This window comes from Triturus cristatus, chromosome 5_2 (assembly GCF_964204655.1).
Source record: "Triturus cristatus chromosome 5_2, aTriCri1.1, whole genome shotgun sequence".
In the NCBI taxonomy this organism is placed as follows: domain Eukaryota; kingdom Metazoa; phylum Chordata; class Amphibia; order Caudata; family Salamandridae; genus Triturus; species Triturus cristatus.
In genome coordinates this window covers 901,882,234-901,899,803 of record NC_140588.1, presented here as the reverse complement: position 1 = coordinate 901,899,803, position 17,570 = coordinate 901,882,234, and the positions used below count along the sequence as shown (strand labels likewise).

Here is a 17,570-nt window from a genome sequence, read left to right as displayed (position 1 = left end):
GCCACTGGTGCATGTCGGATATAGTGAACTGCGATGGCAGCTGAAAGAAGATGAAAAGGTGGCAAGAATTCTTGGTTAAGTTTAAGAAACAAGTTTGCAGAACAAACCAATGTGTTGGTGAAAAATGCTGGATGGTCTTGGGCATCTGACTGGCTTGAACAATTTAGTTTGTTCAATGGCAACTCGGATTGGCTTGAATGAACAAACATTACACATTCTTGGTGGTAAGAGATTTCCCGATTGCTACAATCTCTCTGTGGCACAAGTGGAAAAAATACACTGAGCTTTCAAACGAACATTGGATTGGAAGTATGATGGATGTAAATGTTAGAACATGTCACATAAAATGTACGACTTGAAGGATAACATAGGTATATAGAAGATTTTGCAAGACCAATATGGCTGAAGAAATAGCATAACACTGTGGGATTCACTGTATCTTATAACTTGCTGTTATAGGCATAATTATCTCTTTGCTCATAACTTGTTTGTCCCCAGGGCATCATTGTTCATGATACTGAAGTCAGTTTTCAGAATGAACAAGTCAGATGAATACTGATTAAAATGCGTAGGTTGCATGAAAATGTTATTAATTGTAATGCTTTTTCAGACTCCTTTTGAATACCTGATTTTTTTTACAACATTTTTATCATCCTGAGAACCTTACTGATATAAACCAGCTCCACTGTGATGTAGTATTTTCAAAAGTTTAATATGGTTTGCCTCTATTAATTAAAAAAAAGCTTGTACAGGATTTTTTACATTTGACAGTGTCTCTTAGGACACCACTCCATGGGGCCTCATGTAGGTAGCCAAATACCGGTCGGTAACGGCCGATTTTCGGTAAATATGCCATTACCGACCGGTAGTCAGACAAGTGAGATGTAGGAGTCCAAAAACATCATTTCGGTAAATATGAGGCGGTAAATAGCGAATCATAATTACCGATTCCTAAAATACCGATTCATATTTACCGAATACATATTTAACGAATCGGTAAATATGAAGTGGTAAATATGAAGTGGTAAAACTGAAAATGACATGTAGGAACAACCGGTAATTAAGAAATCCATGAAAATCGGTAAATAAGAGTCGGTAATTAACACGGACTAAAAGCAGGTGGTAACCATCAACAGTGCATATAAGCAATCCCAAAATGCAACAGCGTGGACAACATGGCCGCTCTGTATGTCATTGCAAGGCGCCTACGTCTACAGGCAGCAGGTCTGAGGATCTGGAGACGGGAGGAACGCATCTACAGACAGCGCATCACACTCTTCCAGCTGACTGATGCAGAGATACATGAGAGGTACAGGCTACACCCCAAAACCATCATGGACCTGATAAGGGACCTGCACCCACTCCTGGACCAGCCAACTAGAAGGGCGCATGCCATACCACCACATGTGCAGGTGCTCTGCAGCCTACATCTACTGGCATCCGGCAGTTATCAGGTGGTGATAGCTGCGGTGGGTGGTGTATCCCAGAGTTGCCTGTCCCGTTTCTTCAGGAAGTTCCTGGATGCCATGATGCAGAGAATGCACCACTACATCAGCTTCCCAAACACACAGGCTGCACTGCAGAAAACCAAAACAGACTTTTATCACATGGCACAGTTCCCCCATGTCATCGGCTGTATTGATGGTACACACATCCCAATCTGTCCACCAGCTGACACAGAGCACATCTACAGGAACAGGAAGTCCACCCACTCCATCAATGTGCAGGTGATCTGTGATGCAGGGAACATCATCACTGATATTGTAGCGAAGTTTCCTGGGAGCACCCACGACTCGTACATCTTCCAGAACAGTGGGATCTACACACGACTGAGTGCCGGAGAATTTGGAGTGGGATACCTGCTAGGTAAGTAACAGTGACGCCCCTTGAAACCTGCAAATCATAGTGCATAGAGCCATGCGACTGATGTTTCCCTTTCACTCACCTAGGCGACAGTGCATATGCCTGCCGGTCATTCATCCTCACTCCCTACCTACACCCATCAACCCAGAGTGAGAGACGATACAACGTGGCACATAAAACAACACGCAATGTGGTGGAGCGCACGTTTGGACTACTGAAGAGCAGGTTCCGCTGCCTCCACAAGAGCGGAGGCGCCCGCCAGTACACACCCATCATCTGTTGCAAGATCATTGCCACTTGTGCAATGCTGCACAACCTTGCCACGAAGAAAGGTACAGATGTGGAACTAACATATTTTGAGGACAACGAGGATGAGTCAGGCCAGCCAGAGGGCAACGCAGCTAGAGTGCCAACTGCAATAGATGGGAGAGAGAGACGGGCAGAGATCACATGCAACTATTTCTGAGTAAGTAAGGGGACACAGCCAGTTGTGGTAAGTCATGACGTAGTTTTAATGCGGCACCACGCCATGCACACAAGAACAAGACAATCTGGCAACATAGCATATATACAAGGAGTAAGTCCAGGGTTACGTCACCCATTGGGAAGTGGCTAAGCAGGGCTGCATCAATGTTTGCGCATACGCGCTGCAGTGGTGGATGGCACGGCTTGTGCATCCTCACTAGAGCCAACCCCAAGCCGCCTGCTGCTCCTGCGTCCTTCTGGAACAGGGGGTGTGATGCTGCTCCTGCTGCTGGTGTCGATGCTCTCCGCAGCATCCCCTGCAGCAGTTGTCGACGCCTGACTAGTTAATAGCACCCCTAGTGCACTTGTCACCTGCACCATCCCCCGAGACAGGTCGCTGCAGCAGTGTGTCAGGCCCTCCTGCATCGACACAGAGCGCCGGCAGAGTAGAGAAGTGGCAGTTGCCAGACGGTTGAGTGCCCTGGTGGTAGTGTCCCTCCTCTGCCGTTCCCGGCGCCGTGCTTCTATGTCAGCATCTAATTTGCTGCACAACTGCTGGATTGATTGGGACATGTCCCGAATGCCCGCTGCCATAGCGCTGATGTTATTGTCCATGTTGACCAATGTTGTTTTCATGACCCGCATGTGCCTCTGGACTGACATGACTGCCTTTGTTTGCAGGCGCTGTTGTTTCAACATTTGGCCCTCGAGCCCCAAGAAGACACCATGGCTGTCAATGGGTGCTGGTGGACTCTGGACACGCGACCTGCGGCGCCCTCTTGCTCCCATCTGTGCTGCCTGTGAGGTGTAGGGCACAGTGGCATGGCTCCCTTCCTGGGGCCTGGTGAGTTCTTCAGGGCCCATGCTGTCGTCAGACGAGGTGTCTAAGGCTCGTAGCCTGGCTGCTGAACGCCTCCTCATTCTCACACCTGCAAGCGGAGATGTGGCCGGTGACTCAAACATGAGTGGCGATCCTGGCTCTGGCTGAGGTGATGCTGGCTCTGGGTGAGGTGATGCTGGCTCTGGGTGAGGTGATGCTGGCTCTGGGTGAGGCGAGGCTGCCTGTGTTGGTGGGGCGGCTGCCTGTGGCCCTGCTCCCTGGGCTGAACTTGTGCTGGCCAGAGGTGATCTTTGTGGCCGGTGTGCCCTCTCTCCTGCAGCATGCCCTGTCCTGCATGATGTCACATCTGTGGACAGAAATGCAACATCGGCTCAGTGTCCCCGAAGGGCTGCATTGCAAGCATCACAATAAATCATTTAACATTCCAATTTGTCCTCTGCCTCCTTGTGCCTCATGTGTGTGACATGCCTTGTTGCCCTGTGCCATTCACTTCATGGTTGGTGTTTCCCTGACTACATCTCCCAGAATGCATTGCCTGTCTGCACTGACACATGTGGACTGGAGTGGGATTGTCGTTTCACAATGGGGGATGTGGGATAGGGGTAGGGGGGGCTACATTGCTGTGCTTTCGTCTTACCTTGTTGTGTGGCGGCTCTGGCAGAGCTGTCGGCATCCCCAAGACCCACAACGCTCTCATGCTCGATTGTGGCCCCAACCAGCTCCTCCAGTTCGGTGAGGGCAGGTGCCCTGTTGGTTCCACCTCCAGTCTGGCTGGCCTCCTTCTGGATGTCGCCCATCTTCCTCTTGGTTACAATCCTCAGGTCATACCAGCGCTTTTTAAGGACCTCTATGTCCCTGTGGGTCACTCCCACAGCATTGACCTGCGCCTGGATGGCCAGCCAAATGTTGCGCTTCTCAGCCTCAGGCACTTGCAGGGATTGCCTCCCAAACAGCTTCTGGTGCTGCTTCACCACCTCCTCCACCAGCACCTGGAGTTCCTTGGGGCTGAATTTCAGCTTCCTCCTCCTTTCCCCTCCATCTCTCTGTGTCCTCTGGCTGGACATGATGTTCTTTTTCCGCTCGCACAGGCACTGGCTCCCTGCCTCTGCTCTGCACTCCAAGCCTCTCCCGTGTCGGCTAATTATGTACACCTGCCTGGGTGTGGCCACTTCCTGGTTGAGTGGGGTGTGGTTGCACGGGATTAGCGATTTCATCAAGTCATGTGATTTTATTTACCGATTCCGTAACAACCGATTCGGTGAATACCACCTCGGTATTTACCGATTCGGTAAATACCACCTCGGTATTTACCGATTTGGTGATTTCCGATTCATGATTACCGAATGTTACCGATTCGGTAAATGTTACCGACTTTTTACCTACATGTAACTTACCGATTCTTAAATACCGATTCGGTACGGCTCGGTATTTAAGAAACGGTAATGTTTATTTACCTACATGAGGCCCCATGTGCGCAGCTTAGGCTTGAAGCACCATCCACCTATGAAACATCATGAAAATGAGGGAAATAACTTAGAGAGCCATAAGTCATAATGTTGGGAAAACTAAACTATATATCAGGCCTGGGCACAGCGGAACTCCGCGAAGTGACAAAAAAATCAGCGGAGTTCTGCAAGTGGTGGAGTGCAGCGCAAACTGCTGTTCGTGCTAATCTTCCTGCCGCTCAAGTAGAAATTCTATCTGAGCAGCAGTTTGCGCTCGCCAACTTACCGTTAGCGGGGAAATAAACTCTGCTGTACTACACTGAGCGGCGTTTACTACCCGGCGAGCTGACCGTAGTGCAGAAAACTCCGCAAACTCTGCGAACGGAGCAGAGTTCAACACCCATTCCTACTAAACATGTAACAAATGTACACACAGTGTGCCCCCTCGTGTGTTGGGAATAGATGCGTTATAGAGTCCCATGGAGCGATAAATCAAGTCCAGCCAGACAGTCTTAAGGCAGGGATAGGCAATTAAAGTTGTTGTGGCACACTTTCTCTCGCTGTTGATACAAAGGTGTTTATCAGTATCATTGTGAACCAGATGACCAACATTGTCAGCAAGGAGTACACTGCCTGTACTAAATAATGTAGGAGTCAACCTTCTTCAGGAACTTCATCTGATTTGGTCTGATCAGATAGCTTGACACATGCCTGGATGAATTCACTGCTTAAAGCAAATACTGCTAGAGGAATTTAAGACTGCAAAAAAGCTGTACGACTACTCCTTGCATAGTACTCTTGAGGAGGAAGGAGATCATTACAAATAAAAAGGCCACAATCAGTGTTTGTTTTCCAATGCCAGTTAATAGCTGAAAGCAAGCATATGGTGTTTACATAAGCGGAAGACAATCAGCTTCCACTAAGCTTTAGGTAGCTTATGCTTAGACATAGTGAAATATTATTAAAGTCTATACATGGAACTTCTTTACCTTCACCTCCTGTACAGCCTTCTATCTGTTGCATGGGAACTGTAACACAGTTGCTTGTACCTGGAGTGACCCCATGGTGAAGAGAGGAACACGTTGTAACTCAGAATAAATAATTATATTAGTCTTTTTTAATAACCACATTTTATTAATTTTAAACTGAACATTACACAGTCAATTTCTATCACCTCAAGGTACAGTACAGTAAGCAGTATCTAACCAAATATTATATAGACTTATGGCCCCCCATTCAGACCGTGGAATTCCTACCACTTGCCGCAGATTTAGTTGTGCTTTTGCGCGCACCACCTCGCCTCGTAGATGGATTGTTCTAACCGGGCACAGCAGTCCACCCCTCTCCTCCATTCCATCAACGAAGGGGTATCCAGCAGCTTCCATATGCAGGCAATGTCTCTTTTGGCCACCAAAGTGGCCACCTCCGTAAATGTCCTTTCCAGACTCTGCCCCCCCGGCCTCTCCAGCAATTCTAGTAGTGCCACTCTGGGAGTGAACTCCACTATGCGCCCCAGAACCTGGGATAGCTTCCTCCCAATACCATCCCAGAAGGAAGCAATTACAGGGCAGGCCCATACCATATGTAAGAAGTTGGCTTCAGCTAGTGAGCATCTACCGCAGTGGGCATATGAGGTCCTCCCAGTGTGAAGTTGGCACTGGGGGGTCAGGTAGGTCATGTTTAGATAGTTGAGTTGAACCACTCTCAATTGGGCAGAGATAGCTAGTTCCATTAGGGCTATACAGGCCTCGCACCAGCCACCTTCATTCAATTCCCCTAATCAGGCCTACCCACCTCTGGCAGAGGATGGAGAAGCAGCCAGGTGCCCAGAGAAAGGCCGCAACTTTTGATGTTATTGTGTGGAACCACCTCCTCAGAATTCGGTGGGAAAAGTTGGCAAGAACATACAGCAGGAGTGGGAGGCTGATTATTTTTTTTAAAGTCACTCTCCCCAAGGGCTTTAGGGGCAGGCATTCCCAGTGACGGAGGTCCCTTTTCAGGCCAGCCATCAGTGGGCTAATATTCAAGCTCCACGTCAACTCCGGGAGGTGGGAGATATATTCCCCAGTATTTAAAGGAGAGGAGACGGACTGTAATCGTGGGACACCAAGTGTGTCCTTCTACGTTTCCCTCAATAGGCACCAACACAGATTTACTCTTGTTGACCCACAGTCACGACGCCTTTCCATACAAGTGTAGGATTTCTAGGCATCTAGGTTCCGAAGATCGTGGGACAGAAAGCAACAGGTCATCGGCATTCCTCTGTTCCATTGCCCAAGGTCCATCTATCCACTCTGGCATTGCTTCTAGAGAGTCTCACCACGGGTTCAATCGCTAAGGTGAATAGAAGTGGGGAAAGTGGGTATCCCTGGTGGTTGCTCCTACGAATGGGAAAGGGCAGGATTAGCACTCCATTCATCCGCACTTGAGCAGTGGGGGTATTATAGTGGAGACCTATCAGTTTGGGAAACTGAGGTCTGAAGCCAGCTCTTCGTAGGACCCCCATTAAAAAAGGCCATGTGACTGTGTTGAACGCTTTTTTGGTGTCGATCAGGAAGAGTGCCGTGGGGTGAGTGATATGATGTACCTGGTAAAGTGTCAGTTGTACTCTACGGATGCAGTGTCAGGTGCTCCTATTTGGCATGAATCCACATTGATCTGGGTGTATCAGATGGCGAAGGGCTCATACCAGCCAGGTCGCCAGGACCTTTGCAAATACCTTGTCTGCGTTTATCAGTGAGATAGGCCTGTATGAGGTGCATCGGTATGAAGGTTGGCCTGCCTTTAGTATCACTATGATGGTGGCAGTGTCCATCTTGGGGGGGAGGGCGGAAATGATCTGTGTTCCACCTCCTCCGCGCAGCATGCTAGGACGCGGGGAGCAGGACGGAGTGATAGCGCTTAAGATATATAACAGAATAGCCGTCTCGGAAAGGAGCCCTGTCTGATTAACTGTCCAATAACGCATCGCTGAGTTATTCAAGCATGAGAGTCTAGTCTAGTTCACGGACCAGGGATTGTGGGATTGAGGGCAGAGGAATATTATCCAGTAATGGGGAGTTGAGTTCCCTTGGTGACCTAGGCGTTTCTGTATACAGCGTCTGGTAATAGTCTTCACATACCTCTGTTCTCTCTATTGTGCATTCGTGGGTACCTCCTTTGGCGTCTCGTATTGCGGGCATGATGCTAGACATTGCGTCTCTAGTGGCTAGCCAGTATAATAGTTTGCCCAACTTATCTCTGTGTTCGCACACTCGTTGGGTGGGGGCTCTTCAGCATTTGCTGGCTTTCTCCAGTGACACTTGTTTATGTCATGGTCTCGTTAGGACGAGCTTGCGGGTTATATCCGTCAAGGACCGACCACTCGCTTGTCGTTCCAATATCAGGATCTGCACTTCTAGCTCTGTCACTTGTGCCAGTCTTTGGGACCCTTGATTCTGTATATAACCCTTAATACTACCTCTAACTGTAGGTTTACTGGCCGGCCACGGGGTTCCTGCCTATTCTACCAAGAAGCAGTTCAGCTTAAAGTAGGCTGTCACTTTCTCCTCTATGAAATCAAAACAGTCTTGGTCCAGCAGGTGCCAAGCATTAAGCTGCCACATTGGGCATGGTCTGAGATACCGTGGGGGTGTAGCCGGATGTGAGCCGCAGAAGAGGGCCGTCTGTGAATAGGAGCTAGATTTGCTCAATGTGTGATTGGGATTTATGAGCGGCTCATGTGAATGTATACTCAAAGAGGTTGGGATACCATTTTCGTCATGCATTACACAATCCCATCTAATCGGCCCATGAGGAGAGGTGGGAAGGTAGTGTGCAGCGGGTTGTCCGAAGGGGAAATTGGTTCGGAAGTATCTAGTTATGGGTCTGGGACCGCATTAAAGTCACCCCCTATAAGTTTGGTTCCTTGGGAGAGGGCCAACAGGAGACCCCTTAGCGCTTGGAGTGTTGATGGGAAGCATTGTTGGGGAACATATGTTGAGATATAGTTATAGTGTCTGGCTTCAGAACAACTTTCAATCCCTACGCACCGCCCCTGAGTCTCCATGTGTGGCAGAGACTGTTAGTAGGAATTCCTTGTGTAGCAGAATTGCCACACTCACCCCTCCCCCTATCCCGAGATCCCTGGAAGTATTCTGCAAGGAACACCCAGTCGTACCCAAAGCGATTTAGAAAAGAACAGTACGTGTCCAGCAAATGGCGTTCCTGGGGCATGACTACCTCTGATAGGAGATGTTTCACATACCTCATAACGGCCTACCATTAATTACGATCTAGTAGGCCGTTTATGTTTCATGAAATGACCTTGATCATTTGGAGGTGTGGGGCAGAGCCCTAAGTGGGCTTTCTCTTGAGGGAGGGGCCGGATGTGCTGATTTCTGGTGCTCATCTAGTAAACTTGAGGTGCATGATCGTTCAGGTGTAGACCAGCAGTGTGTAGTGTTTTGACTGCATGTAAACTCAAATTGAAACAGGGAAACTAAACAACAAACCGCTCCAACTTTCCTCCTTCCACAGACTTCCACCCCTGAAGTATCTGTCATTTTACCCTTAAACATCTACCACTGTAGATGGCTGCCGCCTGTCCCAGTGGAACCCGGCACCTGACGTAAAGGGTTCTGGTGCCCGACAGCAAGTTACAAATGTGAATGACAGAGATAAGAATATTCCCCCATTCTACCCCTCAAGCATTGTTTTGACAGCCAAACTTATCCAAGCAGTCTCTATGGCGCATGCGCAAGGTCTATAGAATGGTCCGGGTGTGCCCCATCCGAGGTCCCCACATGTCAGGTGATGGACTTGAAGTTGTCAACCTCAGTACAAAATAAGTCCAGTGTGTCTGAGAGGGCAGCCTCAGATATGGTAGCCCTTGCTACAGTTCCACTGCTCCGTGGGTTTGGGGAAAATCATTGGTTCCAGGACCCAGGCACCCTCCATCCTGAGCAGTGTCTCTTCCCTCTGGGCAATCTCGTCGGCCTACAGGAGGGTAACTTGTCTCCGATAGGTGGTGACCTCTCCTTGTTCTGCGGGAGCCTGAGGTCAGGAGCTTCAACACCCACACCCATGCCTGCCCCACGATATTGAAGAATTAGGTTGAGGAATGGTATATGAGCTTGAGACATGCAGGGAAGAGCAGCATTTACTGGAGGTTCCAGAGTTTCTATTTAATCTCCTCAAGGGATCGTCAGGACTGCTGGACTACACAGGTGTAATCTGGAAAGATTATAACTTTGGTTTTTGGAGCCTGAGGTCCTGGTGGGTTGTGGCTTCCTGCAGGATGGCATTGTAATCCTGGTGAATGAGAATATGGACAATGATCGGCCTGAGAGGGGTACCTTTTGGCAGTCTTTTAGCTAAGAATCGGTGAGCCCTTTCCACCACAAAGTAAGTTGACAATTTGTATGAGAGTATTCAACTCCGAAGCCACTCCTCTAGCAAGGTGTCCATGCCAGAGGCCTTTAAAAATTCAGGGGGTATATTACAGTCTTAAAGATGCCTCAGCAAATACTAAGGTTACTTTCAACATTAAGACCAGGCACCTTCATTTTATCTCCAGAGTCAAAGCTAGCATCATTAACAAGCACTGAAAGTCACTGCAGAGTTTACCGAACTGAGTACTGAACGTTTTTTGCAGTTCAAATGGTACATGTGTTATTCTGCCAGTCACATACAAATGTATCTAAAGAGGCAGGAGGAAGATTGCAGTTTACTTAAATTTTCTAGTCACAGATGGTTAGGTAGATGGTGAAAAAAGACCGAATGAGCAAAATTGATACAATAAAGCAACAGATCAAGCCTTGGAAGGATTGCACTCACTATGATTAAAATGCTGCCAGTGCGCCTTAAGGTGTGACTTTATGCAAGAAGCTTAAAAGAGACCGCAGGGTTGGTTCCTTTCTCTCTTCAAATCGACTTTCCTTCAAAAGATACCAGGGTTGTCTATGGGTGGCCATTAAACAATTGCTAGGTCTATGATTCTGAGTGTTTTGTGAAAGAATTATAGGCTTGATTTAGAGTTAGGCAGACGGGTTACTCCATCACAAATGTGACAGATATCCCATCCACTGTATTACAAGTGCCCCATATGCTATGGCACTTGTGATGAGGCTGATAGCCATCATGTTTGCGATGGAGTAGCAGTCTTCCAAACTCTAAATCAGGCACTATATTTTTAATCTGTGACTAGAGATCTGCACCATATAAAAATCCATGCTCTCCTTCCGCTGCATCTGCTGTTGCTGAATTCTAGCCTGTTTCTGCAGTCATGGAAATGAGGGGAGTATGTTTACCGGACTGTAGTAATGGGACTGTCTTTCATTACCAATGTTTTAAAAGAGCATCTTGGACTATTGATGATTTTTTGAATTTGGGAGATCAACTATAGATCACACAATCTACATACTGATTGCGTCAAATCTGGTATGAAATGGTCATCATTTAATAACAGACAATTTTGTTGTTTTTGTTGCAGTTCTCAAAGTTCTCAAATTTTGACAAAGAGTGGGATAACACTTTAGTTGGATGCAGGATCTTCCAAAGCTCATTTTTGCAGACAGGGAACATGTTAATAGTCTGGTGGAACGAATGCAAGACTGTAAAGACTGTAGCAGGTACCTTCATTGTTACCCAGTTCTCAAAATATTTTTTTTTCTTTAAAATGGTTACCAGAAGGACTTCCAAACTATGGTTATTTTGTTCCGCAGATACTGAGATGTGGTATGGCAAGGCATCTGGTCTTACAAAAGAAATTACTGGTATGATTGACTTTAGTTAATTTCTGTAGACTTTGAATCATTCCTGAATGAGAACATAAATAGTCAAGATTAACTCTTGAAGGTATGTCCCTTTCAGACACAAAAGAATAACTTTAGACTAGAGGGGCAGATCAGATGCAATCTTTCTGAGCTAGAAGAGATTTGTGTTCTGGATAAGCATACAGTCGGTATTTGTTTGCTTTAAATTTACTGATAAAAATACTAGAGTACAAAAAATGCCATTCTTAGGAAAACTGAATAATATGGGCTTTGAAGTACAGTTAAAAACTAGGAACTATCAATGTTTCAGATGGAAAATATAGTTGTATATTCATTAGAAAACTGTATCTTTTTTGGCAATATTGTTACAGGCACCAGAGCTATAAGTAGCACAAAATTCCTCAATGTTTGTTTTATTTATGACGATTTTGAATAACCAGAAATATGCTTGCTGAGCGAGCAAGTCTGTATATTAGCTATGAAAATCTCCCAAAATATGTGTTTATGCTCTCCTTGAAGTTACTGTAACTGAAGTTATAGCAGGGGTAGCTAAACTAAATAAATGCAGAGCATTGACTCATGAGGGATTTTTGTAAACATAATTAAAACACATTCTATTACAAATTCTGTATCCAGAGATGTCTAACCATTGGACATTGATATGAGTGGCATTAATAAGCTAGCAGCGTTGCTGTGAAAGTTACTTTATATGCCGCTCTAAGCTTTATTTGCAATTATTTCTTTCCAATGAGTGGTTTATTTCCACACCATCTGTACAACTGCTAGAAATGTATTTAGCTAGAAATGTATTTACTAAAGCAAATTGTTAAAGAAACTGGTAATAACATATAGGTGATAGTGAAAAACATATTCCAAGCAGCCACTTTACCAATAGTTTTTATATTTTTACAACCCCTGTTTCTCCTCCAAGTGGTGCACCAGCATTTAAACATTGCTAACTCTTTGAAAAATGAATTATTATGCTCCAAAGCTCCTATGTGTTATAATATTGTAAATAGTTATATTACATTTATTTTTGGGCTACTAACTTATGCTGGCAAAATCACCGTCGTCATAAAAACAGCGCTGCCATTTCAAATAATCATTAAAGTTTTTTGGACAAAAGGAGAATGGTTTTATATTTTCCAGACTGTTCCTTACTATTGGCTGGTTTAGGCACTCGCAGCTGTCAGAGCAATATTCACAAGAGGGTTCCTCACAATGCTTGCATGTGGCGGCACATACACTCGTGTCTTGTTGGTTAGCGCGTAGTCCTCGATGACATATCTGAAATGGATGGTCCGCTGCACCAAGCAGATGTGGAGTTAGTTTTAACTTCACTTTGTGTTGAGTCCTCCTGCTCCTCTCAATCACTCTTTGCAGATATGCTTTTTTCCATGAGTCCTTCTGGAGGTTGCAGAGGTGATTGTGGTAAGCATTGTCAGGGCAGCAATAAGCACCCGCTGTTGAACAATTTCCCTCAATCTTTTTACCATTTATATTTCCTTGAGCTATCTCCTCTTCGTCGGTAGAGTCAGTCTCACTGTTTTGCTCTTCAGACTGCTGTATACTGTTGGGCCTTTTCCATTTTTGCCTACGTTTGCATCTGCAGTGGCCTTTGAGATTACTGTACATATTGCTGAACTGTAAGCCAAAGCCAGGGAACATTTCTTCTGGATCATTTGTTTCATCTGTGCCTGTGTTAGGAAACATGCTGGCTCTTCTTCTTTTTGGGCAAATGGTTCGCTTCTTGACTGGCACTTTCTTACATTCTACTTGGCAATCCTCCTTGCACACTCGTTTAGGCTTCCTTTCTAAGTTCTCCAATTCCTCACTAAAGTATTCGGAATCACTGCTTATCTTCTCCAAAGCATCCTTCAGCTCGCTGGCCTCAGCTGCCTGTTGGTAGGACATTTGGGTCTTGTTTTGTCTGGCTTTGCAACTTGTAAGAGGAATCGCACTGGGTTTTTTGAAAGGGGTGTTTTTCAGTTTGACACTTGTCAGTTTGTTTTTAGCATGTGCCCATTTCCTGTGAAGATCTTTAGTAAACGTCTGGCAAGATTTACTTCCCATGAGATTCTCTGATTTTGGAAGAGTAGTTCTCCATTTGCTTTTCAGTTTTGGGGATGGCTGCTTAGGACTGGGTGAAGCGTTCATTTTAGTGTATGGTTGCCCACAGAGATTCATCAAGCTGATCTGGAAGCCATTGCCATTGTTAAAGACCACCCGCTGCCACCACGCATCACTTTCTGTATTATTTTGCACCAGGCAGACCCGTGCATAGGCTGGATACTCATAGTAATTTAACAAATAATGAATGAACTCATCTGTTTCATATATTTTGGGCTTTTTATAACAAACTGCTTCATTGGTGCCTCCGGAGCCACACCCACTGTAGCTATGCCAATTTCCTCGACCAGTCTGTGTTTCTGTTTGATGGTTGATTTTATGCATTGCCATTTGTAAGGAACCACAATTATAGCTACGTTTGCGTTGCTCTGCTTTCGCTGGTATTCTCTCAGGGCTTTGACTCTCCATTTCTTCACTGGATGTAGTTATCGACAAATCGTATGACGACACCGAGGATGAAATAGAAAGGCATGATTTGTCTTCTATATCCACCTCTCCTTTTTGCTCATTCTCGTCTTCTTCCTCCTCTCCCTCCCCTTCGTAATTTGAGTCGTTTTCTTCAGTGAGTGAGTGAATCTCAGAATTTACTTCCCAATCTAGCTCATCACTCAGAACGATTTCTGAGATCCTTTCTGCATTTTTCACACTTTTCACTTTAGTTGATTGGCAGGTGTCTTTATCCACGTCAAAATTCAGAAGCAGCTCTTTACTGAAATTGTCCAAAATGACATACTCCTTGAAACAAAAGAAAAAAGAAAAAGATTGAGCATGATACAAGTCAAACATATGCAGGGTAACAAGCTATGCATTAACACTGACGTCAAATTTTACATTTATCTAGAGAACATGCATAGTAATGTAAAGACTCAGAGAAATTTAAAAAATCTCCTTTCTGCCTGAGAAACAGCCTATTTGAATCCTATAGTTGCTACTATGATGATTTTGCACTTTACTGAAGATTTATATTAATATAGCAGAAAACGTGTAAGCATCTATATTAGTTCCTGCTATGTAATTGGCAGGTAATCCCAATTCAGCCAGTAACACAAATCAGGATTACGAGTTTAGCAGGTATACCACACTCTTTATTCAACGCCTTCCCAACCTCTGGACATTTCTCTAGGAAAAATCTAGAAAAATGTCCTTGAGTATGAGAAAAGAAACTGCAGCAATTGGTACAGAATAACTTGAACCCCTGGGACTTCTGCACGGTATTCAATGTTCTAATGTTAAGAATTATCTGCTATTGCTTTAGTTTAGGGTTCAAGCTGCTAAACTCTGGACCGCACTTCCAATTCAGTTGAGTTCGAGTCCACATATGATCATCTTCAAGAAGAAGCTTAAGACCTGGCCCTTCTGACTACTGCATCTGCTGTTCTCAGGCTGCTGGTTTAGTTAGCTCTAGGAAGTCCAGGTTGGGTGGCCATGCGCTCTCCAAATGTTTAAAAATAAAAATGGGATGCAATGCCTTGCTGATGGGCCTTTGTAATCAAGATCTGCTGCATTTGTCAAGCTGTCTGATGTCAAGCTCACTTCAATCAGACCACATTTCACAAATCCCAATGACCATGGACTGAAAGTAATGGAAGTCAAAACCATCTTTAATATACTGTGGCAGGCATACAAGGCAATCCACATACAGTGTCCTGTATACCTCACTGAGAAATGTGGATAGCCACCACAGGAACGTGATCCTCCTCGCCTGGAAACCCTAGACCGTGAATTAAATCAGTTTCTATTGTAATCATTCCCTTGTTGTGACATGAAAATGTAGAACTACCTTCCCGTAAAGCTTAATTTCAACTGTGTTTCTGTTTTAAAATATCTCAGACTCTGCTTATAGCAACAATTGCACCTCTAGGGCTATCTGTTGCCTCGTTGTGTCTGTCACAGTCTGAGAGTAAGGTTCTGATTTAGAGTTTGTCAGAATAGTTACTCTGTCACAACGTGAAGAACATCCCATCCGCCTTATTACAGGTGCCATAGATAATATAATGCACTTTTAATAAGGCGGACGGGATTTCTATCAAGTTTGTGATGATCTAACACAGCCCCCAAACTCTGAATCAGGCCCAAGTCTCTCATTATGAGAACGGCATCTTTGTTGCCTAATCGTACAACCACTTAATTTCTGGGATTCCCAGTACTGCTCTGAAAACTCCCGCCATCTACTGCACCTCTTCAGAATTAAGGAGGTTCCTTGTTTGATTCCTTGCATTGCCAAATGGATACTCTATCTGCAATGATGTATGCTATCATGCAGTGTAGACCACTCTAGGGTGAGATTAACAGTTTTTTTTCTATTCCCTTCTTTGTGTAAATATTTGGCAAAAGACAAGCAATTTGTAGAGAGTGGCTGGACAGGCTCTGCTTGATTTTAGAATTATGGCATCCGCTGGGAGTGCGTAGGTGTTTTGACCTCTCTTTAACCTACCTACGCCGCAATACCCATGTACATCATAGCTCTCACTTTGAGACGGGGAAGGGAAGGGCCGTTGGCCATGGTTTAGGTTTCCTGGCTTGGTACCTGAGAAGAATTCCTCAGTTTTAGCCAGTAAACAGGGCCATATTCCCCTTTGGAAATGAATGCAACAGTATGGTAATTCCTGTTCTAATGAGAAGAAGGCTGCATTACGTCAAACATCAAGGTGGAAAAAAATTGATTGCGAAAACACAAGCCTTTAGGACATTTGTAGGTTTTTCACAAGTGGCTCCAGAAGCAGCAATCCATTTGGTTATTGTACTTCTTCCCTCCCCTTTCCCATAGCACCCAACAAGGTGATATCAAAGGTCTGAAGGGAGATATATAAGCCCTTTTATTCCTGTATCTTACATGCTCTATAGATTCCACGTGAGTAAACATTCTGCAGGAGGTACATGAGCATTCTATACTTAATGATCTGAAAATAGCATATCCTGCCGGTAATCCCCTTGAGATTTCTCATGGTTCTTTTGAAAAACGTTCAGCCCAGCTCTAGGGTATCTCACAGGGCACAGAATTCCGAGGTGGTTTCTCTATTAGGACTCTGGGTCTGCGCCCTTCTGAAATTCCTACACTTTTACCTAAAATAACTAAATAGATCGATTTATTTAGATATATGATCATATATCTAAACAAAAAGAATGCATTTAAGTCTGGGCTATCGGTCCCATGCTGACTGACCCACCTTGCTCTGAAGAACTAGACTAGAAGTGAAGATGCTGTATTTGTTCCAAAAGACAAGCAGGGCTTTGGTTCCCTTGCGAAGTTGATTCAAATATCGAACTCAAGCACAAAGAGAGAAATATGTGCTCATAGTAAAGACAGTTATGGAGGTAAAACTGGCCCTATCTGCATGGCCTTAACATTATTGCCAAAAACATGGATTGATTTACAAAAATTAATGCTAAAAATGTTACGGTAATGCATGTCAGTAATTTAGTTGCTCTTTTTTCACGTTTTACTTAATCTTGCATTCCCCAAGAGAGTTAGCTATTTCATCATGTTGGGTTTCTGTTTTTTGTGCGCATCTTATTACTCTTGTATAATCAATACTTTGAGTCATTCCTGGTGTTTATGTGGGGCTTTAATTGAGAGCTCTGGCGCTGAGGCGAAAACTGGCAAAGAAAAGTGACTTTTGAAGTGGGTTTGCCTAGCTGCAGGCAGCAACAATGCAACTCCAGTTGCAATTGAAATTCTGTGTAAATGTGTGTGAAGGGGGTATACAGATGTCAAAATATTTATAAGGCAAAAGTAAAACAAAATAAAGTGCTTAAATATGACTGAGTGTATGTTTGTGGGTGGTGAAGTAAAGGAGATGCAAGGAAGTGCCTTTGGGGGAGAGTGAAAAGAGGGTGCTGAAGAGGAAAGAGATGAGGGTGAAGATGTGCAGGTGGACAAGAACAAGATGTGCAGAGAAAAACAGCATACATAGTTAATATAAAGCGCACATAACTGAAGACCAATACTCCTTCTACAGGCCTCAATAATATTTATTTCACAGTCTTACAATGTCAGAATTGAAACATTTCCAATGTTAATTACTTATAGCAAAACATTATTGTTACGCATTTATCTTAAACAGCTAACAA

At 44.8% G+C, this 17,570-nt stretch overlaps 1 protein-coding gene across 1 annotated transcript in view; it reads right to left on the bottom strand.

Moving 5' to 3' along the window:
* Window positions 1–5,630: 5,630 nt before the first annotated feature.
* The window catches only part of LOC146829386 (A-kinase anchor protein 17B-like), a 616,345-nt gene continuing 604,405 nt past the window's right edge, over window positions 5,631–17,570 (bottom strand). The window contains exon 5 of the mRNA XM_085608051.1: window positions 5,631–14,234. Coding sequence (XP_085464177.1) covers window positions 12,414–14,234 — 1,821 coding nt within the window. The 3' untranslated portion in view covers window positions 5,631–12,413. The remainder of the gene's footprint in view (window positions 14,235–17,570) is intronic.